We start from the raw sequence: 23,620 nt of genomic DNA, 5'->3' as shown, positions 1-23,620 counted from the left end.
TACATGAATTCTGTTCTTGCTTTGAAGTTTGGCACCAGTTTTCTGGCCACCTGTTTATATTCAAGTATAGTTTGAGAAGCATGTACCTCTAAGTGGAATGGCTTGTAAAGGATAGCCATTGCTTTTCTGTAAGGGTGTCTCCTTTATGTGTGTGTTTCAAATCCATCTTATCCACAGCCTTAAGTGAAGGAAGGGTTTGTTTTGTAAAATAAAAACCAACTATTTAATTTATGCAGCTTTTCCAGTGACATCAGAGAAAAGGCTGCCAATGATTTTTTTTGTTAGCTAATAAAAAACCCCCAACAAGAACTCTTCCTTTAATCATTTTCTGTAGGTCATTTAGAAGACATTGGTACCAGATTTATGTCTGTAGCACAAATGATTTATACAATAGCAAACAGCTGGTAAGCCTGTTTAGTTATCAACAGGATGTCCATGGTTTTCCAGTCTGTAAAGATTTAATGGGCATGTTTCTTAAATTCTTGTTTAGGTCTCTCTCCTTCTGCCCAGCCTTTTTGTACTTTTCTGGCAGTAAGGAGGTGACTGTACATGCATTTTTGTGCATGGATTTTTTTTTTAAATGAAGCATTACCAATTATGCCAGAAATTCCATCTGTTACCTCTGCAATAGCTCTAGAAAAACCAGCTCATTTCTCAATAAGATATATAGTACTTGGGTGCGTACTTGGGAATGGGAATACATGTAGGTTGTTTGAAATGGTCCATCATATTCCCTAGTTACCAGTTTCAAGTTAGGCTTGATATCATAAAGAGAGGCAGCATGACTCTTTGAGAGTCAAGGGGGCCCAGAGACAAGTCCTGGCCCTGACATGTATTAGCTATGGAACCCTGAGCAAATCACTTAATGCGCCCCCTGGCAACAGCCCTCTGAAACAAAATGCCTAAGAGTTGTTGCTCTTGGTAGAAGTAACTTCATCACTCGTGGTCCCTTACACACCAATGAAGTTACATGTTTGAACCAAAAAAAAAATCATAGAGCCTGAACAAAATGATCCTTTAATGATAAGCCAATTAAAATTAGAATTTTAGCAAGCTTAATTGTTGGAGATCAGGTTGGGGTGGGAACGTTTGTTCTTCAGGGTCAGAACTACCAGTGTTTCTGAAAGCTCATTAACCCAAAGAGGTTATTACTTGTCTTTGAGCTGAGGCCAATGCTTTTGGAGCATTTGTGTATAAATATGCTAGTTTAACAGGTGTATGAGATGTAACCACCTCAGTTACTGTATATGGCAAATGGAATTAACTACCTAATTGGTAGATACTCTGTTAGAAAAATCACGTGTGGAAAAAAAAATTAATAGCAATTATATTAAGCTTTTAAGGTTTGCAAAGTGCTTAACAAATGTTAAGTCACTGGATCCTCACAATAACTCTGGGAGATAGGTGCTGTTATCTTCATTTGGCAGATGAGGAAACTGAGGCAGACAGAGGTTAAGTGATTTGTCCAGGGTCATATAGCTAGTAAATGTCTGAGGCCAGATTTTAACTCAGATCTTCCAGATTCCAGCCTAGTGCTATGCTACTTAGTTGCCTTTAAATGCTTGTACAATGCCTATTTTAAGTTTAGAAGGATACAAAAAGTGGGATGGGGAAATTCATAGGATGGAACATTTAGAGCTGTGAGCGACCTTGGAGGTGATGCGATCTGCCTGCCTCATTGCATTGAAAAGGAAGACGAAGCCCAGAAAGCTTCAGTGATCTGGCCAGTGTCACACCGGGTGGTGTGTGGCAGAACCGTGGTGTCCACTTGATGACCTCTGATCCTAAATGCAGTCTTCTTTCCATTCATTCCTAAAAGATCATCCTATAATGTATGTGTGTGCTGATGGTGTAGTTCAGTTAGAACCTATGTAAAGTGCTTCTGCAGGGGCCTCAATTAGTCTCCACTAAGGGTGATGGCTCGAGAGAAAGTGTTTTAATATCCACAGAGATCTGCTCTGAACTGAATTCTTAGGGTCCCACACTCTTGAATCTTCAGTCTTGTCGTGGATTCTCTTTGGAGAGCTGGGTAAATATGTTTTTGATTTCCTTTGCTGTAAGGCTTTTCTTAGGTGGCTCAAAAGTGCAAATGTTCAGAATCTCATTGAGTTTGTAGTAAGGGGACAAACCCAAATGTCTCCAAGACCGCATACCACATTTTTAATTTCGGTTGGTTGTTAGCACTAAAATCAACAGCCTGGGTTCAGAAACATCGAGGTATTTTTGAACATCTTTAAGAAGTTGGTAAGGTGTTAAGCTATGTATGTTTATCATTTTAACAGATTCTTTAAAAAATATCCTTCATTTGTGGCTGTTGAAGCTGAGGGATTAACTGGAAATGCTCCAGGACAGATTGAAAGAGCTGAGGACAGGCTCTTGAGGAACACGCATTAAGGGGTGAGGAAAAGGCTGAGGAAGTGGGGAGAAAGCTGTTGGAGAACAACAGAGAGTTTAAAGAGGGGCATCTTTAAAGTGAAGGAGGAAGAAAGTATCTATCTACATAGTCTCACAGGGTTTCTTAATCTGGCAACCATGAACTCGATTTCCAAAATATTCTGATAACTGTATTTCATTATAAGTGATTGCTTTATTTTACATAGAACATTATTCTAAATAGGCTTCGCCAGGAGGCCACGACACACAGATAGGTGGAGAACTTCCCATCTAGTGGGTAGAATTTAATCAGTAATCTCAAAAGAGATCAAGGAGGATGAAGTCTGAACAAAAAGTTATTGGGTTGGCACTTAGAAAGTTCTTGGTGCCCCTTGGGAGAGCATATTTACTAGCTGAGAAAAGATAGTGGACCTCTGATATAAATAGTTTTTTTCCTATGAAATTTAGCAGTGAAGAGAAGGAGACCCATTAATTATTGGGATAGAAGGGTAAAGGAAAAATTTTGTTTGTTTTTAGGCTTTGGGAGACCAGAGTGTGTAGGTAGTTGGAGAGTACAGAGAATTCTTTGCTCTCTATAAACTGTTTTTCTTTTTCTATTAAGACTGGGTTTTCCCTGTCTTGCCCAGGCTAGAAATGCAGGCTGATCTTATTATTGATCAGGCATGGGAACTTTAACCTGCTCTGTTTTCCAGACCTGGAAATTTCTCCCTCCTCAGGTAGCCTGGTAGCCTTTGTTCCAGATAGCTCACCATAGTGGTGGTAATTGGTTTTGGTGAGGGTACTTGGTCAGTTTAGCTGGGTTGCATCTCAGAACTCCTGAGCTCAAGTGATCTACCAGCTTCATCCTTCTGAGCAGCAGGGACCCTAGGAATGTTCCACTGTGCCTGGTTGTCTACGTAGTCTTAAGTGATCTCACCAGTTTCCATTGGTTCAGTGATCATCTCTATGCAAGATGATTCCCAATTCGGCACGTATGGTGCGTGATACAGGTTATGACTAATATCTCTCAGATGATCTCAGGGAACAGTATTATAACCTCCTATCCCTCACCCTACACAGGATTTTTCCTGATCAGTTTTCTCTAACAAGGTTCAAGTGTGGGCTGCCACAGTTTCTGTGTTCTAGATGATGAGAAGAAATTAGTAACATTACACAACTGGGCCCTACCCTGGAGTACACTGAGATAATCTCTTTTCCCATAGGCTATCTGCCTTAACCCCTGAACTTAGAGGCTTAAACAAACATCGTTGTTATTGGCCATATGACTTATTAACAGAATCACATAATAGAGAAACATAAATAAATATTTAGACAATGTGTTGGCTGTGACAGGGCTGGAATCATCTCTCTGCTCTGGGAAAGGAGGGAAAGAAGAAGCTGCTTACCTGGAAATCCTCTCAGCAGTTCATGTCAGGTATCACTTGCTATTCAGGACTGACTTCAGCCTCCATTTATCATTTGCTCTTCAGTCTGGGGCTCATCTTCTTGTGTCAGATGTTTGTTGAATTGAATGGGAAGGTGGCATTGATGGAGGAGCTGTAGAAGATGGACAGGATTATAGCATCGTAAATTTGAGCTGGAAGGGACTTCAGAGGCCATCCAGTGCAGCAGGGTCCTGAAGATGGAAGAGAGGGGGATTTCAGGACATTAGGTGGACCATCTTTTTTTTTTTTTAAAAACAGATTTGAAAGTGTTGTGCATCAGATCAGCCATGCTTCTTATTAGTAGTCTGCCATATTTTTGGAGAATGTTGATTTTACTCTGAAAAGAAAAACATTTTAATAACAATTATGAAATTGAAGAATTTCTGTATCCTCTGACTTTAATATATTTGTATATTCAGTCTTCAGGTTATTGTTTTCCAAGCTTTTCCCCATTATCCCTACTATTCAGTAGTATGTGGCTAGGAGAAGCCAGTCTGGCCATCATATTTAGGCATAGATAATCCACATATATTGGCTTAGGTCAATAGTACTTTGTCATAAGACCTTCACTATTTTAAACTGCTTCAGTAATAGAGCCTATTTCTTGATCATCATAGGAATCCTGCTATAGGTAAATGAGGAAGCCAGGGTCAGGGGAGTACCCCAAGAAAGTTATGTGTAGGAAGAAATCCATTGGATTTTACATTCTTATTAGCCAAAATTCTGTCGTCTTCTTGAACGCATTAAAGAGCATGTTGGAGACCTTCCTTAATTGTATATTTCTTAATTTTCTTGAAATTTGCACAAAGGTGAGGTATTACCAGGTCTTATTAGGATGAAATGAGTAGCCCTTGTCATCTGTGACTTGTATTCAGATGTCTGTTCATTAATCTTTATAGTCCCTCTTGTGAGGTCACTGTCTTTCATTTTCCAGGCGTGGAAACAAAGTAGAAAGTCACTTTGCTGGTGAATTGGTTGCAGGGCTTATAGATAGTGAATAAAAGACAACTCACCTCCTTCTACTTTTGCATAGACTCTTCACCTTTTTGATCATTTTAAGCTATTAAAGATATCAGAGATAACTAGAAACTGCAGTCAGTTGACTCTTACCATCTAATATGTGCTAATGTTGAGGTTTAGGGGTGCTGGGACCCCAAAATCACAACATGCAGGTCCTACCTGAATGAATTTGACCCAGGCCTTCTTTCAGCCAAAGACAAGGTTTATTGGGCAGACTCTTAAGGAATCTGAAGCTGTTTGGCTAGATTATAAGAATCTGAGCAACTTAATGGAGACAAGATGGACCTTATATAGAGAGAGACTGTGAGAGAGATGTAGGAGTGGCCAGGTAGTCTCCTGGGACTGTGAGGTAACAGAATGCCAGGGGAGAATGTGGCCAAGGGAGAATGGAGCCTAACTAGCATTGAGGGTGGGAAGTGACTGGGGGCCATTGGGAGGTAAGACAATGGAGGGTTAGGCTAGGTTAAGGGTAACAGAATTGGGAGATTGGGTGTAGGCCATAACAAAAGGCTAGTTGATGAGATTACAGCCTCAGGTGAATGCCAGAGATTTGGCCATGTGGGAGAGTCCAGGGTTTTTCCTTTCTGGGGTCCAGATCCCAACCCTATCATAGTGAGGGGGATTCAAACAAAGACAAAAAACAGTCCCTGTTCTCAAAGAGAGCGCAATCTAATGAAAGAGACAGTGTGTGGACAACCATGTACAGATAAGATGAATACGAGAACAATTGGGGATAGTGTCAGAGGGAGGGCATGAAGATTAATGAGGATGTGAGAAAGGATCCTTGTAGGTGTTTCTGTAGCTGAAGGTTGAGATGCTGATGCTAACTGTGTGGGGGAGGAGAGAGGGAGGGGGAAGAAACAGAGAAGGGAAAAGGGGGGGGGAGATAGAAGGAAGAAACTGAAGGGGAAAGAAAGAGTGAGAGCTCATTAACCGAAGAACTGGGTAGGTGAAATTAACATATTTCTGCATAACCTTTGTTTTGCGTGAATTGTTGCTTCCCTATGTTAGAGTCCACCTTGTAACTTTTATATTCATGAATAATAAAAGCCTTTTATAGGTGTGGCTATGAAATCCCTTGGTTTGTGGGTGTTTTAAAATATCTAAGGGACTCCATTTTTTTTTTGACTGGGCAGTGGGGTTAAATGAGTTGCCCAGGGTCACACAGCTAGTAAGTGTTATGTGTCTGAGGTTGAATTTGAACTCAGGTCCTCCTGAATCCAGGCCAGTGCTCTATCCACTGCTCCACCTAGCTGCCTCTAAGGAACTACATTTTAAAGGAGACTAGAACTGCTTAGGAATTCTCATTTCTGTCATTACTGAGAACAGATTTAAGAAGTAAGAGCAAATTCTGAGTCAAAAGGAAAGATATGAAAGATGGGACAAGAATTATGTAGAATTCTTCACTCTGTAGAGTGATGAGTTCTCATTTCTGGAGTGGGATCGCCTTGAGGAGCTAGCTCAAACAGGGAGGGAAAATACATATTTAGGCAGGCAGTGTTTCCCTTCCATTTACATGGCAGCTTTAGTCACCAAATTATGTAAATTTTCTGTGTCTTCATAAAATGGAAAACGTACATAAAAATCCAGATTCTCCCAGTGTCTGTATTTAATCCTAGAAATAAGTCTCTGTGTCCTGGGATAGTTGGGCAAAGATTTCAGCTCGTAGATCTCCTCCTCCCTCCTTTAATTTTCTGTTTTGGCTCACTTAAAGCTATAACCAAATGGATAAATGTTTTACATAGGTCATCTAATCTGTACTGTATTAATACTTAGGATTAAAACATGTTGTTTACATGATTTTTTTTTATTGCTTTTACTGGCTTTTGGCAGCCACCTCCCTAGGCAGCATGTCATCTTTTTTTTTCCCTTCCCAGAGAATGAATGTTTTCCTTTAGACTGGGAACGTGGAATGTGATTGCAAAAGTCTCTCCTTCCGGCAATGAAATGTATTCATGTTTCATTGTAGGCTAATAAAATACAAAAGAGAAGAAGAAAAATAAAACACTTTCAGAGAAACTTTCATGTTATGTCAGAGTATCATGGAAAGTTTGTTCAAAGTTTAGACATTCCTCAGTTTCTCTTCCATTTTATAAACTCAGATATGTCATCAGGATCCAGACATGTTGGCATACCCTTCATTGTCTTTGGAAGGACCTGATGACCCAGTCCAGACTTGAGGCACAGTTTAAGAAGTTCATTTTGGTTTTCTTAGGTTTATTTAACATGCTTTGTACTATACCTGATTTTAATGGGATGCTTTAGTGGCCCTATTAAATACTTAACCAGGCAAGAAAAGAACTGTGGAGCCACAGAGGGTGATTTTACTCTGGCCACTCTGGGTAGAAAACCTGTGTATTAGGACGTATGACATATAGCAGTGGGTTTCCATTTAATGATTCATGAAGATTAGCCAATGTGTCTGCATTCAATTTTTTAATAGCACTTTAAGCAATAAATAATATTAAAGAGTATTATTAATAGTATACTAAATTGCTCGGGGGGTTCACAACGCTTTTCTTTTTTTGAAAGGGGTTTGTAGAATAAAAAACACTGAGAATCACTGGTGTAGATGGTAAAGCCAGTCTTGAAGCCAGGAAGACCTGGGTTTAAGTCATACCTCTGACACTATGTGACCCTGGGTAAGTGCTTAACCTCTTAGTACTTCAGGCAACTCTAAAACTGTGAATGGCAGAGAAGGTGCCAGCTTGCATTGGGAGAGAGCTTTTCCTCACCCAACAGTTCCATGTACCAATGATATCACAAGTCTAATAATCCTTGTTCTTTATCAGGAAGCACTGGAGCGTAGTGGAAAATGATGATTAAAAGACAGTGTGCTTTATCAGATTGCACACAGTCTTGGAGAGGGAGGGGGAGAAAAACTTAAAACTCAAAAACTTATGGAAGTGATTGTTGATAATTCAAAGTAAGTTAATTAAAAAAAAGAAATTAAAAAACTGCATGATCAAATTAAATTTATACCCAAAGAGGTGAGAGAGGAACCTTCTCTCTGAAATCTTTTTTTTTTTTTTGCCACATCAAAATTGTTTGGAGATAGAGGTAGAGAATTTTAGAGTGGGAAGCAACCTTTCAAAATTACTTAGTCCAATATCCATACTGTAGTTGAAGAGTAAAGGCCTGTATTCTGTGCCTCCATCTGTTTAATCACCTTTAATCTGATTACCATATAAAAGGATGTTAAATGAATTAATTTGAAGTGAATCTTGTGCATATAAATAGATAAAGGTGTATACTTCTTGTCCCTCTTCTCTGTCCCTAATAAACTCCTTGAGTACAGGATTTTCACATTTTTGTATCCCCAATTTCTAGCAAATAGTAGATGCTTAATAAATGCTTGTTGATTGATTTATTCACAATTTTTTAAAAAAATTGTTAGTTTTTGGCTTCATAAGATGATAGTCATATTAAATATATACTTAATCCAAGATGGCTGTGTCTTCCACTAAAGTTTTACTCTCACATTTCATCTTCATGAGGTGAGGCATTCTCGTAGGTCCTACCACTCTGAGACAACTTTGTGAGGCCCACATAGTGCCCTACTGTAAGTCTGCTTGTCATTGGAGGGCTAGCCTGGCGAAGTCCTAAGGGGCTCACCACAAAGTAGACTACAGTCTCAGAAACACTCTCAAACACTTGCTCAGTCGGAGAAGGAGGGTCAGCTCTCCGTCAGTGGGGTCAGACTCAAATAGAAATGGGGGTCTCATCTGTACATAAGGATATCTGGAGCTGCATATTGACTTGGTTCTAAAATGTAATATTATCTGTATTCTATTGCATTTTTATTTATTTTGTTAAATATTTCCCAATTGTGTTTAAATCTGATTTGGGTAACACTCAGGAACGCTGTGGTGGTTCCTAAGGCTGCATGGGCTGTGTGTTTTCCTTTGCTCTACACTGATGGAGGGAGTACCTATCCTCAAGAAATCACAGATTTTTAAAGTATCAAAGGATAATTGTACTGGGTATTGGTTGGTTAAGAGGATTCGCCTAGGATTATTTCCCATTGGTCTATGAATAGTCACAAAGTGGAAATAGGGTTCTCTAACTTGCTTATCTTTTTGTTTCTAGGTCCAGTGGCACTGCAGGTCACGAATGGTTGCAGGTGCTAATTTTTACATTGTTGGGAGAGATCCTGCTGGCATGCCTCACCCAGACACTGGGAAAGATCTTTATGAGCCAACCCATGGGGCCAAAGTGTTGACGATGGCCCCTGGCTTAATAACCTTGGAAATTGTTCCCTTTCGTGTAGCAGCTTACAATAAGAAAAAGAAACGCATGGACTATTATGACTCTCAACAGTAAGTCTTAAAATCAGGACATTCTCCCCTTCTTTATTTTCTGTAGGGCCTTTATCATGATGGTCTTGGAGTGCTTTTAGCACGTGTTCTCAGTGGCCCAGCTGGTCACAACTTTTATGGACCCATTTCTCAGAGAAAACTGGACCACCTAATTTTATTTGTCATCACTTTAAAGTCATTGTAGAGCCCAACACTGAATCCCATCTCATAACTTTCAGCCTTTATTGAATTTCACGTAAATGTTAGGATTAGCCGGCTTCTTAGCTAGCTGTTTTGTGGGTTACTTGAACCTTAGGAAATGTATTTGCTCTGTGGCTGACTTCTATTTAGAATCTGACCTTAGAACTAGAAAAATCTAGGTTCAAATCATGACACTTAACTAGCTGTGTAAGCCTGGATAAATCACATAACTTTAGAGTAATCATAGTCTGATTGGGTCTATATTAGATTGTAAGTTCTTTGAAGGTAGGGGCTGTCTTTTGCCTCCTTTTGTATCCCCATTGTTAGCATAGTGCCTGGCACACAGTAGGTGCTCCATAAATATTGATTGATATTGATTGGCATTGATAGAATACGCATGTTGAGAAGTCACAGCTTCTTGGAGTGTTCCAGTGATTTCTATTGGAATGAGTCTACTGGCAGGAAATTTAAGTAGACTGGAAATTCTTAATCTTGATTTTTTTTTTTTTGGAGACTAAGTCTTCCTCTTTCACCTGACTTACTCCATGAGAAACATACAGGCAGACCTCATCTGGTGGGGAGGGGCATCAGGAGCTCTTCAGGATATCACTGAGAACAACTATACAACCCCTTCCTCTCTAGACCCCTCTTTCCTCATCTGTGCTTGTGATTGACTCGTTTTAGGGAAAAAAATAATAGTTAATGATTTAAAAAAATCTGAACCAAATTGCTAAAAAAATTTTTTCTCCTTGCCTTTAATGCATTTGTAACAAATACTTGTTTATTGACTATTGATTCTCAATAAAAGCCATAACTTTTGTTCAGCTGGAGAAAAAAAAAGATATAGAAATGGTTTTGTTTTTTATAATTTTTGCCAGTGCAGGATATTGCCCTCCCCCCCCCCAATTCTTTCTAAACAGTTAGTGCCTGCCATATATGCCAAGCTCTGGGCCAGAGACTAAAGATGCAAACACCCTTACAGAGTTAAAGGAAGGTTGGTTTTGATTCATACCTTAATGACAAATACTTCTTAAGTAATTATAATAACTAGCACTTACATATTACTCTAAGATTTACAAAGTAGGTGCTGTTATTATCCCCATTTTACAGATCGAGAAAGCAGGCTGAGCTAGGTTAAATGACTTAAAAACAAACTTTACAGTAACCAAAGTTCATGGTTTCTTACATGTTCCTTTTTCTTGTTCTTTGAGTTGGGGGGAAAAATCCTAAAGAACCCTGACTTTTGTTTTGCAAACCCTATTGTATTCATGTTTTGTTATGATCACATGTAGGACCTCAGAATTCATGTGTGTATAACTAACTAATGTGTTAGAAATGTCCTTGATAACTTTCATGTTTCCTTAAATCTGTCGAATATTGCTTTAAAACAGTCTCTCTTTTAATCATCCAAAAGATAAATAATTACATCAGTTCTCATCAGATTTTCCAAAGATGAATTCTATATTAGTTACATGAGTGGCTCATTTTCTTGGAAAATTTTTTTTTTTGTTACCAAATCTTAATAAGTTTCAACTTGGGAAGTTTAAAACCCTTCTTAGTTGCCTAACTTTTTATATTTGTGTATTCAAATAGAATTAAGTTGATGGGACTGTGTTGGAAAATGATTAAAATTTTGTGGTAAAGAGATAGCCTTTGAAGTATTAGAGAAACACATTATTAATTATGCACATATGAGGTTGTCTAATGTTTGATTAATGGAAGTCATACCACACCAGCTTTTTGGTAGTTAATGATTTTGCAGTTTCTTATTTGGCCAGCTTATTATAGTGTGGGATGATGTTAAAAAAAAAAGCTACATGCTTTTATGCATTCAGTCATAGTTATCTGTCAATAGAGAATATCAACTGGAAAAAAAGACAGGCTTAAATTGTAGGACCACAAGATGCTTCTTGTTGTCAAGAAATCTTATGTTAGGAAGAAAAAAAATCTTCCTTTCAGACGTTAGGATTCAGCTTTTAGTGGTAAATCTGTTTTTCCTAATTGTAGCTCCATTTGTTTTGTTTATTTTTGTTTTGTTTTGGCTTTTTTTGGCAATTGCCCAGGGTCACACAGCTAGTAAGTGTCAAGTATTTGGTCTGAGGCCGGATTTGAACTCAGGTCCTGCTGACTTTAGGGCCAGTGCTCTACCCACCGTGCTACCTAGCTGCCCCTGTAGCCCTATTTGTCGTATGCATTGTGGAGAGCATAGGTCTTAAATAAAATTCGCACTTCTGTAGTTCTAATTACTGAAATCTCAGCGAGGTGCAACAGTTTATAATGCCACAGTATCTTCTTCCTCTCTGATGGGGAAGGAGGAGGGGGATAGATTCATGCTTTCTCAGGTGCCTTTGTAATAGATTGGCATCTTACTATCCTTGACATAGTTATTGCTTATTGTCATTAAGTTATTAGCCTTAAACCAGACTTTTAAAAAAGTTACTTATTTCAATACATAGGTGGATCTCATTGATTTTTGGTACTCCCTCCAATGATGCAAATTCCACCCGTCTGTGCCTCTCATATCCTGTGTGATTCTTGTCCATATCTCCCGTTCATCTTCTACAAGGGGTTCATTCACTCCATAGGTGTTTGGGTGGTTTATTTTATTGCCTCCTCATGGTTATGGAGGTGAATTCTGGAATTTCCAGGCCTATGCCTTGGAAGCCCAAGTTCTGACAGGTTCCACTGTTCTGGAAAAGCTTCATATATAGTCCTGGCAAGAGATGATGTTTGCTTTCCAAGAACACACCCAGCTAAACACAGAAAGGTTCATCTCCACTCAGCTGGCCACTTGACGATGGCTATGGAAACCCATGAAATAAAAAGATGGCTCCACACCAAAAGGAGATCAGGCGGGAGGGCAAGTCAGCTCTGCCACAGAAACATAACAGAGCATCCTAGGACTGGGGCTAGTTCTATATTATTACCATGTGAGGCCACAAAATCCCCCTTTGAAAGCCACAAAAATATACAAGAATAATCTTGTAAAATGTCGGAATGTGAGCTTTTCCCAGTGATCAGCCTCTTATCCTCTTCCATTCTTCTTTTATTCTTCTTGGGAGAGCTCATCTTTTCTCATATTTTAAACTCTCCTCTTTATGTGAATCACTCTAAAAACTATGAAAATATCAAAATTAATATTACATCTGGTTTCCTCTGTATTGATTCTGTAATGAATTAATTTTATGCTGTATTAATTTTATAAGTGAGTCAGCTTTTCTTCTGAGTTACTTGGAAGGTACAAGTTAATTTGTTGTCGACCCCTAAAGGTGCATTCTTCATCCTTGCCTGTCCTTGTACAATTAAAGAGAATCCTATCTCCCTAACAAACCCTTCTAAGCACCAGGGAGTCTGCTAATTCAGGTCCTTTAACAAGGTCTGCAAAACATGGATAGGTCCATAAAACAGTTAACTTTCCTGAATTGTTAGAGAGGCACGGTTACCAGCCATGCTAGCCAGTCCACTTTCTTTAAAATAGCCAGTCATGTTGTCCCTAGCCCCATGGTGCTGTCTACCCTGTAACCAACCACGTTGTCTTCCCCACTACCTGGCTTCCTATTCCCCAAAACTATGTTAAGGCTGGGGAGCCCCACTTCGAGGTCTTCATTTGGTCATTGAGAGAGGCCATTGACCTAATTTATTGGTCACTGCTAGCCTAAATAATAAATTGATCAGGCTCAGACCATTGTCTCTGTGATCTTAATTTTCAAAGTAACCGTCGCTCCTGTTCGGACCTCTTGTCCAGGCTTTGGCTGAGGTTTCCAAGGGCCAGTTGGACATTACCTTTTAGATCTCTTACTGTCACCTAAAATCCGACATGTCTGAAATGGAACTCATCTTCCTCCTTCAAACCATGCCCTCTGTTTAGTGCTCGTTAAATGTCATCTCCTGTCTCTGTGCTTTTGAAAGTTGCCCCTCATGCCAGAAATGCACTTCCCCTCCCCCTCCCCCCTGGCTTGTAGAGACTGTCTTCCTTTAAGTTCTAGCTTAGACATTATCTTCTGCATGAAGCCTTTGCTGATCCTTCTAACCACCAGGGCTCTCCTTCTTACTCATACCTTGTATTTAACTACTTTTTCTCCTCCCATTCACATGGAGTGTATGTGTATGTGTATATTTACTAACTTTGTATTTATGTTGGATAGTCTTTGTATCCGCATTAGTGCCTAGCCCAAGGCAGGTACAAAATAAATACTTGTTGGCTTGGTTTGTAAGTAGTTTTACATGTACTTGTCTCCACAATATGTAAGTTGATTTTGAATGGAGATTGTTTCTACATGTAACCAATCTCTAGCACAATGTCTGGTACATAGGAACTTGATAAATACTGACTGCGTAATGGTTGAACCATTCCCATTCCCCTGTAACTGCCAGTTATATCACCATTTTTTCAGTCATTGAGTCTTAAAGCCCTTTTGACTTGTCTTTTCTGTCTAGTCACCAAGTCTTATCATCTCTTGCACGGTTTTTTTTTTCCTAGTACCACTGTTACCACTTCAAGTCTGGAATTTGACAACTCATGTCTTGGCTACTCTAGTAGGCCCCCTAATGTCTCCTTCTCTCCAGTTTTTCATACCTCGTGCCTTCTAAACTGTCCCACATGCCACATCAGATCAGTATTCATGAACATCATCATTATTCTCAATTAAATGCCATGTCTGTCTTAAGACCAGTGAGCTTCTGAGGTTCTTTCCCACTGTGTCATTTAAAGTTCTCATTGTTATTAAAAGCCTGCTCTGAGCAGAAGAGAATCTGCAAGGCAGTCGACTGGAAACGAATGAAGAGATCATGGAGCTGCTGGAGCGAAGGGCTTACTTAGGACCGACTTCATGAGTGGCTCTTATGTCTGCATCAGTGCCTTTGTGAGTTCCTTTAACAGCTGAGTGTTGGCCTAGGGAGAGTAGAAACAGAAGAAGCAAGGGTGAGGATTGGTATAAAAGGCAAGCTGACTGTAGCAGCCTTGAGTGTAGGAACAAGGGTAGTATTGCTTTAGCTAACTGTAGAATCTAGATTAGGGAGAGAGCCTAGTTAGTGCAGCCATCTTGCAGGGCAGGGGTTGAGGAATGGGAGGCATTAATGGATTTGATAAAATGGACAAGATTGAGTCATGTGTGGTTAGTTGGCAGAGAACAGGTGCCGTAGGGGTGGTGATGGGGGGGAGAGAGTGGAAAATAGGCCAGGAAAAGTAGGATTTGGTTGGAGTGCAGTACTAGTTTGACCTCTTAGCAATAGACTATTGCCTTATGATGGTGGGTTTATAGGATGTAGTCATAACGTAAGAGCGAAGGACAGTAAGGAAGCATGATTTCGAGGGATCCTGCCCAATATTTTCAGTGAGCTCATGCTCTCCTGTATAAATTCCTTCCCTTTCACCTGTCCAAACCTTGTCCATTCTTCAAAGTCTGACCTACGTTTTCTATTATAGGGGTGTTTTCTGTCTCGGACCCTTCGTCTAGCTGGTAAAGTCTGTGTATCCTTTCTCAGAATAATGTTTTTAAATGCATAAAATAAGATATAGAAGATTGTAAAGGAAACCAATTATCCTGAAGTACAGTTATCTAATTTTTTTTTTAAGTTCAGGGGCACCCAGGTCTGTGCTATTCATTTTTGGTGCTTAGCCTTGGGCTGTCCTCTGTTTATGTGCTGTCTTCTTTGAGCAGCTGCACTGCTGGGAAGTTGCTGAGAGCAGAGACATTATCTTAAATTTGCATTTTCCTGTAGCATCCCGAACGCCCACTTCCACATTGTGGGCATTCAGGTTGGATTGAGTTAAAAAGAGGAGTTATAATACTAACAACACTAATTAATAACTATTACTAGTATTAGTAATATTATTATTTTAGCAGTTAGCGTTTAAGCCTAGCACTTAGAGTTTTCAAAGCACTTAAATGCTTTATTATAAGGCAGGCTTTCATTTATTTATTTATTCGTAGTATTCTCCCCATGCAGTGGACTCTATAAATCCTGCCCAGTCCAGTTGGTCAAGAGTGTTTTGCTCTTTGAGGTCCTATGTGTTTCTGTTCTTCAGGTAGGTGGAGAGCATTGGTTCTGTGACTGGACCCTTACCTTTGGAACTCATGATCCCTTCTCCTCATCTTTTAGACCTGGGGCTTTTAACCATTTTTTGTGCTGTGGACAACCCCTTCAGCAGTCTGGTGAAACCTATGGACCCTTTCTTAGAATGATATTTTTAAATGCATAAAATAAAATATATAGGCTTGCCAAGGATATAGATTATTTTGAAATAGTTATCAAAATATGTTTTTTTAAAAATTCACAACAGACCGCAGTGGAAGGATGACCCCTACTTTAGAAAATAATAGTAATTTTATAGAAATAATAGAAAAAATAGAAAATGTAGATTACTGTTATTTTTTTGTTGGGACACAGCAAAATTGTCACATTTCCATCATAAGGTTTATAGGAAACGATTGACAGTAATATCTTGAATTTTGAAACCAGCTTCAGCTCGTGTGCATGTTTTTCACTTGTTCCAATGGGATGCATTCAGAGTTGAAAGATGCTAATAATACCTAATTGAAAATTCAGTGCTTTGTTTCACTTCAGAGAAAGCATATAAAGTACCTTATTGTACATTTGGATTATAGTATTAGTATTCGTTTCAGAATATATGTTTATGCAAATTAGAAACTGGAATGATTAATGCAGAACAATTTTCATTTAATTTGGTATCTTTTGAGATTAATTAGAAATTATTTTCAGCTTAGATATGCTTCATATGACTGGGAAAGAAGACTAGAGAAAATGAAAGCTGATTGTCCCGTACAAAATCATTCTTGTATAATTGATAGGAGAGTTTTTACTTAAGCAAATTGACAATTTTTTTTAAGAGAGAGATGAAAACATTACAGAAATGTTTCTTACAAATGTACTATTCTAAGCCTAACAGTACAGAAGTACTAATTTATACCAAGGCAAGCATAAAGGATTTTGTATTTTTACTAGACTGCTCACAAGGAGATTTTTTAAATTTTCTTGTCTTGAAGGTCTGTCATCTGCCCCTAAGATTTGCATGTTTACTTCCCTAGATTGGCATATTTACTTGTTCCTTTAAAAAAACAAAAACATCTGCAATTTTCCTGGCTGTCAAATGATGTTGACCTTCATCAGTTTTGCAGAACTTTTAGGTTTGTTTATTTTTTGTTCTGACTTTCACATAATCTGGAATGAAACAGAAGTGGGAGTGTGTACTATACCAAGCATGGCATCCTGGAATCGTAAAGTAGAAAAGGCTCCAGAAGCCATTTAGTCTCTAATCCATTTTTGATATATGAATTCCCCAAGAAATGGCCACCCAACCTCCAAATGAAGATGTCCAAAGAAGGCGACTCGCTCCATCCCAAGGCAGCCGATCCCATTCTTGAGGCTTCTCTAATGGTTAGGATGTTTTTCCTGTTCCTCTAGCTTTTCTTTTTGGTCCTACTTCTACCTTGTTGAAAGAAGAAGAATGAATCTAATTCCTCTTTCATAGTCCTGTGTATGATGTCTTCCCTTCTCTCCTCCTCTAAAACCTAAGAAATGTAAACAACAATGAAATTCTCTGCTTTAGTTCTTTGCTTGATACTGCTTTGAGACAGTTTGTTCTCCACTCAGCATTCTGGTTGCCATTTTATGGACGTGGTCCGATTTGTCGTTCTTAAAACGTGGCATCCCAAAATGGGCATTACCCTGTATGTCTGACCAGGGTGCTAAATACGTTGGGACTATCACTACCTTTGCTTTAGATGTTACTTGTGTTAACGTTTGCAGCCTAATAGCCTATTAGCTTTTTTTGGTCTACTACAACACACTGCTGAATGAAGCACTGAGTTTGGAATCCACTGGACTTTTTATTTATCCTTCAGCATTTCCCAAGGCCTGTAATTTCTTTGCTGGATGCACATCACCAGTGCAAATTGCAGCCAGAATGATGGTGGCCCTCAAAATTTATCGGTTGTCATCAGTCAACTTTTTAGTGACAGCCATCCTCTCTACCCTCTAAGCTGCTTCTCCAGTGACAGATCAGGTTTCCTACCTCAGTGTATTTGCCCACTTTGAAATACCGCTCCTTCAGAATGCAGGCATCAAGACCCAGATCAAGGCCCACCTTTACTGATCTTTCCAGCTGAAATGGTTTCCTTTCTCCCCCAAATATTCCTGGAGCACTTTGTTTGGATCTGCCCTACTTCTGCCTCCCTGCATACTCTACCTTGTATTATCCTTACTATGTATATTTCACTAGGAGAGTATATGCTTATTTTAAAGAAAAATTAATGATACAGTTGTTTTGACACAGTAGACCCTTTCCAGTAAACATCCAAATAGTCCAGAGTACATTCTTAGGGAAAAAAAGGCAATTATTACTTGCTTAACAGATTGGAGGGTTGTGTCTTCCAGCTCTGAAAGTCTACTAATATCAATATATGCAGTAAGGAGTATAAGTTCTCTTAAACATTTCATATTCCCAATTTCATATTCTCATCATGCCCAGCATTAGGTACTTAATTAATCTTTGCTAAATTAAATTGTATGCAGTGGCTGCCAGACCTTGTCTTGAAACCTTTCCAGCTTGGTAAGACCAACCAAAACTCCCCTGGCTTGGCTTTTGTAAAATTCTGATCATTTCTAACCTGCAGTAGTAATAATAACTTGCATGTAAACTTTACATTTTAAAATTGTAAACTGTAGACTTTAAATTTTGCAAAGCACTTTATCTCATTGAATACAGGAACCTCATGAGGGAGATCCTACAAATATTTGAAGGAACTCGGGTTCTGAGAGGTTAAGGGACCTTCCCACGGTCAGTCTCCAGAGTGTCAAGGGCAGTATTTGAACCCCAGGTCTGTCTTAACTTGAGCGAAGGTTGGTGATCTGAACCCCACAGCACGTCACCATCATTCCAGCAACTGTCATTGGTGGCATTTATATGACACTTTAATGTTTGCATAGCATTGTGTGTATGTTGTCTGATTTGATCTTTACAACAACCCTGGGAGGCAAATGAGGATTGCAGATGAAGAAACTGGTTGAGGGAAGTAAGTGACTTGCCCAGGGCCACGCAGCTAAGGCAGTATGTGCCTAAGGCAGGATTCAAACTCGGGTCTTCTTCACTACCAAGTGCCCACAGAATAAAACTTGAGTAAAGGTTTACCCTTCTCTCTATTAAAGCAGTCAGTCAGCAAACATTTATATTAAGCAACAACCGTATTTCACATACTGTTGCTAAGTAAGCTGTGGGGTAACAAAAGGCAAAAAATGTCCCCTGTCCTCAGGGAGCTTACATTCTAATGGCATTGAATGTTACTGTATTAAATTTTGTTTAATTTGTCTCAATCCCTGTTTCCAGCTTGTCAAGGTAATTCTGGATCCCCTTCTGGCCATCCAGGATATTAAGTAAAGGAATAGAATAGAAGGAATATTGGATTGAGAGACAGAGAACCCGAGTTTAGATCCCTGCTCTGCTGCTTGCTCCTTGTGTGAAAGTTGCTTCACCTCTGGGCCTCAGGCCCCTCGTCTGTAAAATGAAGGGGTTGGACTGAAATGATCTGGAAGGTCCCTTCGAGCTCTGAATCCTATGTTTTGTGGATTGTCTTTCCAGCTTTGTTCCATCCACAGATTTGATACGCATTCCATATCTATGCCTTCATCCCATTCATTGATGATAAAAATATTGACAAAGAGAATCAAGGTCTTGGTCCTTGTGAAAGGGTTCGTCCTACTGGAAAATAGTCTGACTTTTCAACAATTTTTTGATCATCAGTTCTAAGTTTTGCAGCTACTTAGTGATGAGCCTTGCATTAGAAACTTGGATTCTGACTTCCAGTCTGAGGTTTCTTCCATTATACCCTATCTGGTATGTTTAGGGAATAGGGAAATCATGTTAATTTAATTTTCTAGTCAGCTCAGAATTAATTGTGAAATTTTTTGTATGTCAGCCTTTATATCATATTACATATAATATGTTTATATTATATTAGCTTCTGGCTAATAATTCTATAATGAATAGAAAATAAGAGCCTTTTGTGGATAAGAGCCTACAGTAACGGTAGGAGCTTAATCAGTATGTCGAAGTGTTTGCAGATCTTGGAATACCTTCGTGCTGTCCGAGGATCATAAATTTAAGGCCGCAAGGGACGTTGAAGGTTATCCAGTCCAGATTTCTCATTCTAAAAATAGGAAACTGAGGCAGAGAGAGGGGAAGAATGCCTTGAGGTTATCCAGGAGGCAGAGTGAATATTTGAGTCCTAGCCCTCTGATTCCAAATCCAGATGTTTAATTTGTAGGGTCTTGTCAAGTTCTCCATGAGTCTTTCTCTGTTCATGTTCTGGAACAGATGTTGCTCCATGAACTGCAGTGATTATCGTGGTGGTCTGTTTGCTGACGTTCACTGTGAGCACTGCAGGGCAGCATGACCGAGTGCCTCATAAAATGGCATTTCTTGTTGCTTTTAGGCCCACAACAAAACCGATTCCTTCATTCGCTTCCAGGGAGAGCCTGTGAACAGACTTTCCATTCAGGGGCTGTTCCTTCGCGTCCTCTGGTTTCGCTTACAGTGGGAATGTTGATATGATTGTGGCTCAGTTCCTTCACAAGTGTTTTCTGTTGGTAAAAGGTTGTGTAGTGAGCATCAGTCATTACCTGAGTGCTTGTAGACTGGAGAGAGTGGACAGACCAGCTGGTCTGGAGTCAAGAAGAGCCAGGTTCAAATCCTGTCTCAGACACTACTTGAGCAATTTGGGGGTCATTGTGTGTGGTTTTGTTTTTTTGATGAAGCAGTTGGGGTTAAGTGACTTGCCCAGAGTCACAGAGCTGGTGAGTGTTATGTGTCTGAGGTCAGATTTGAACTCAGATCTTCCTGACTCCAGGGTCGTTGCTCTATCCCCTGTGCCACCTAGCTTCCCCATGGGGGACATTGTTTAACCTCTCTCAAGCTGTTTCCCCATTTGCAAAATAAGGATAATAGTATCTACCTTACAGAGTAGTTGTGAGTATCCAATGATGATCTGATACTTAAATAAAACTCTTTGCAGACCTTAAATCTATAGGTTGCTTATCCTTATGTGTGAAAAGGCTTTCCTGACATGAGCCTAGTCATTAGAGAATTTAACTTCCAACGTATCGAGAATTAATAAGACTATGTAAATATCAACTGATAACACTCGTAACCACTCACGTTTTCTGCGTGTTGTTCTGAACATCAGTTTTCTTTTTCTGGTTCAAGATGATTCTGCTGTGAATGTACAACACACTTGGAACTTTTTTGTTTGTTTTTACTAAATTCGCCTCAGGAGTTCATTTTCTTTTATGTGTTGTGATAAAACTAGAATGTAGAGGTAGGGGGACAGGGGAGAGAGCAGATGCTATCGTTTGAGGATTCTGATTAATTAGGCTCTAGTTAATTGAAATTTTAATGTGATATCTGAATTTTAATTCTTAGAAAGTCCATCGGTCAACATTTATTAAGAACCTACTATATTGCAGTCATTATGTTAAATGCTAGGGATACCAAAAAAGGCAAAAAATACAGTCTGTTTTCAAGGAGCTCACAGTCTAATGGCAGAGACAGCAAGCAGACAAGTACAGACAAGCTATATGCATGATAAATACGAAATAATTAAAAGAGAAAGAAGGCACTGGAATTAAGAGGGGTAAAATTCTGGCATGATTAGCTCCTGTCAGCAAAACCTTTTCATTCATGAGGATAAGCAGCCTCTAGAAAAAGACCGTGATAATAGTATTTCACCAGATTTTGATTTTGGTTTTTGGTTTTTGTTTTTAGGCAGTTGGGGTTAAGTGACTTGCCCAGTGTCACACAGCTAGTGAGTGTCAAGTGTTTGGTCTGAGGCTGGATTTGAAGTCAGGTACTCCTGACTTCAGGGCTGGTGCTCTATCCACTGCACCACCAGCTTCCCCTTCACCAGATTTTGAAGGACTTCAGTTTTAAGCTGAAACTTTAGGAGTGTGTAGTATACATTATCTAAAGAGCAGGTGGTGCAGGGAGAGGGCTAGTCTTGGAGTCATGAAGACCCAGATTTAAGTCCTGTCCTTGACACATCTTAGCAGTGTGGTCATGGACAAGTCACTTAACTAGCTTATTGTTCCAGGCAATGCTCAAAGACTGTAAATTAACAAAGGAGTTGGCTGTCTGCACAGGTGGAAGGAATTTACCACACAATGAAATCATGTCCATTACTCCAACAAGGTACACTCTTTTGTGCGGTAATACTTTGGTGTCTTTGTCTAGCATGGATTAAAAATTAATTGAAAAAAATTAATTGAAGCCCCATCACAGAGTGATAACTTTTTAAATTACAAAATGCTTTGTTGCATTCTCCGTTAGAAGAAATTTCCAGTGGTTTCTGTGAAAGTCTCAGTGTGTAACTTGTTCTGGTGAGCTGGCCTCTTTGAATGTAGTGACAGGCCATCTGCCACTCTACCCCGTCACCAGGCACAGCTTCTGCTGATATCAGATGAGTCCTGCACATGTGGATGGAAGGGCAGCAGATGGCTGTGGGATGAGAAAAGCTTCCCAAGTGGCCAGGGCACACTGTCCTCTGGGGAGCCCCATGTGGTCAGTGGATAAGTGCAGGACAACACAAGGGACTTGTGGAGCTGCCCATTGAGGTTGTCCCTAAGTCGTGGCACTCTTTTACACTGAATACAGCAGACACTATACCAAGTGTTTTTGGGGTTTTTTTAAACTAATTTTTAATGCTCTTAAAAATTTTTTTTAAGTTCCAAATTCTCTCCCTTCCTCCCATCCCTACCTCACCCATTTGAGAAGGCAAGCAATGTGATATCAATTATACATGGGAAGTCATGCAAAACAGATTTCCATATTAGCCATGTTGCTAAGAAAAATAAAAAACCAAGCAAACAATAAAAAGCAAAAAAAATAAAGTGAAAAAAGTCTAACTTCAGTCTGCCTTCAGAGGTCATCAGTTGTCTGGAGTCAGGTAGCATTTTTCACAGCATGAGTCCTTTGGGATTGTCTTGGGTTGTTATGTTTATTAGAGTAGCTCAGTCTTCAACAGTCCTTACAGTGCTATTGTGTGTACAGTGTATACACCACGTTCTCCTGGCTCTGTTTGCTTCATTTGGCATCAGTTCATTTAAGTCCTCTTAGGTTTTTCTGAAACCACCCTTGCTCATCATTTCTTATAGCATAATGTTACTTCATCACAATACTGCAACTAGTTTATCCATATTCCAACTGATTTCCAATTCATTGCCACCACAAAAAAAGTGTCTGTAGATATTTTTGTATAAATAGGTCCTTTTCCTTTGGTCTCTTTGGGTTACAGACCTAATAGTGGTATTGCTGGGTAGGTACAGCTTTATGGTCCTTTTGGCATCGTTCCAAATTGTTATCCAGAATGATTGGACCAGTTCGCAACTCCACCAACAGTGCATTAGTATCTCTTTTTTCCCACATTTCCTCCAACATATCATTTTCCTTTTCTGTTATATTTGCCAATCTGATAGGTGTGAGGTATTACCTCAGAGCTGTTTAATTTGCATTTCTCTAGTCAGTAGTAATTTAGAACATTTTTCATGTGATTATTGATAGCTTTGATTTGTTCATCAGAAAACTGCCTCTTCATGTCCTTTGACCATTTATCATCTGGAGAATGGCTCATATTTTTATAAATTTGGCTCACTTCCCTATATATTTGAAAAATGAGGCCTTTATCAGAGAAATTTGCTGTAATTTCCCCTCTCCCTCAATTTCCTTCTAATTTTGACTGTATTGGTTTGGTGTGTAGAAAACCTTGTTAGTTTCATGTAACCAAAATTATCCATTACTTCCCATGATCCTCTGTCTCTTGTTTGATCATAAACTCCTCCCTTATCCATACATCTGACAGGTAAATTTTTCCACGCTCCTTCTGATTTCCCCTTTAGCCAAATGGTTTTGAGAAGAAAACTTCCTCCCAGACAGTTGCCCTGAGAGATTTCCTAATTGATGCTATAAAAAGCTGTGCTTAGAATAACTTTGGAAAGCAAGCCTCCAAGGGTCCATTAGTGTTTACTTCCTGCCCTACCCCATCTTGCCATCTTCCCCAAATTTCCTTCTGTGGATTCTAGGTGAAGTAAAGGAAAAATCCCAAAGGAAGACTTTAGATTATTCCAGTATTCTACATGTTCTTCACTTAATTTTTTTTTTGTTCCCTATTATCATTTTAAGAGGAAAATGAAACTGACAAATGAATGGGTTTAAATTGAAGATCATATTGTCTCTGTTTTGTGGCCCCCCCACAGATAACAAAGGAGCTCTGAATT

General features: G+C 39.3%; 1 protein-coding gene across 3 annotated transcripts in view; it reads left to right on the top strand.

Annotated features, from left to right (window-relative positions):
* Positions 1 to 23,620, top strand: part of PAPSS1 (3'-phosphoadenosine 5'-phosphosulfate synthase 1) — a 164,560-nt gene that overhangs the window by 127,628 nt on the left and 13,312 nt on the right. For all 3 annotated transcript variants that reach the window (XM_078148591.1, XM_021001397.2, XM_078148590.1), the window contains one exon: positions 8,928 to 9,157. In XM_078148591.1, coding sequence (XP_078004717.1) covers positions 8,928 to 9,157 — 230 coding nt within the window. The remainder of the gene's footprint in view (positions 1 to 8,927; positions 9,158 to 23,620) is intronic.

This window comes from Phascolarctos cinereus, unplaced genomic scaffold (genome assembly GCF_003287225.1).
Source record: "Phascolarctos cinereus isolate Bilbo 61053 unplaced genomic scaffold, phaCin_HiC Scaffold_9;HRSCAF=440, whole genome shotgun sequence".
In the NCBI taxonomy this organism is placed as follows: domain Eukaryota; kingdom Metazoa; phylum Chordata; class Mammalia; order Diprotodontia; family Phascolarctidae; genus Phascolarctos; species Phascolarctos cinereus.
Note: the sequence above shows the minus strand (reverse complement) of the source record. Positions and strands in the feature narration are given on the sequence as shown.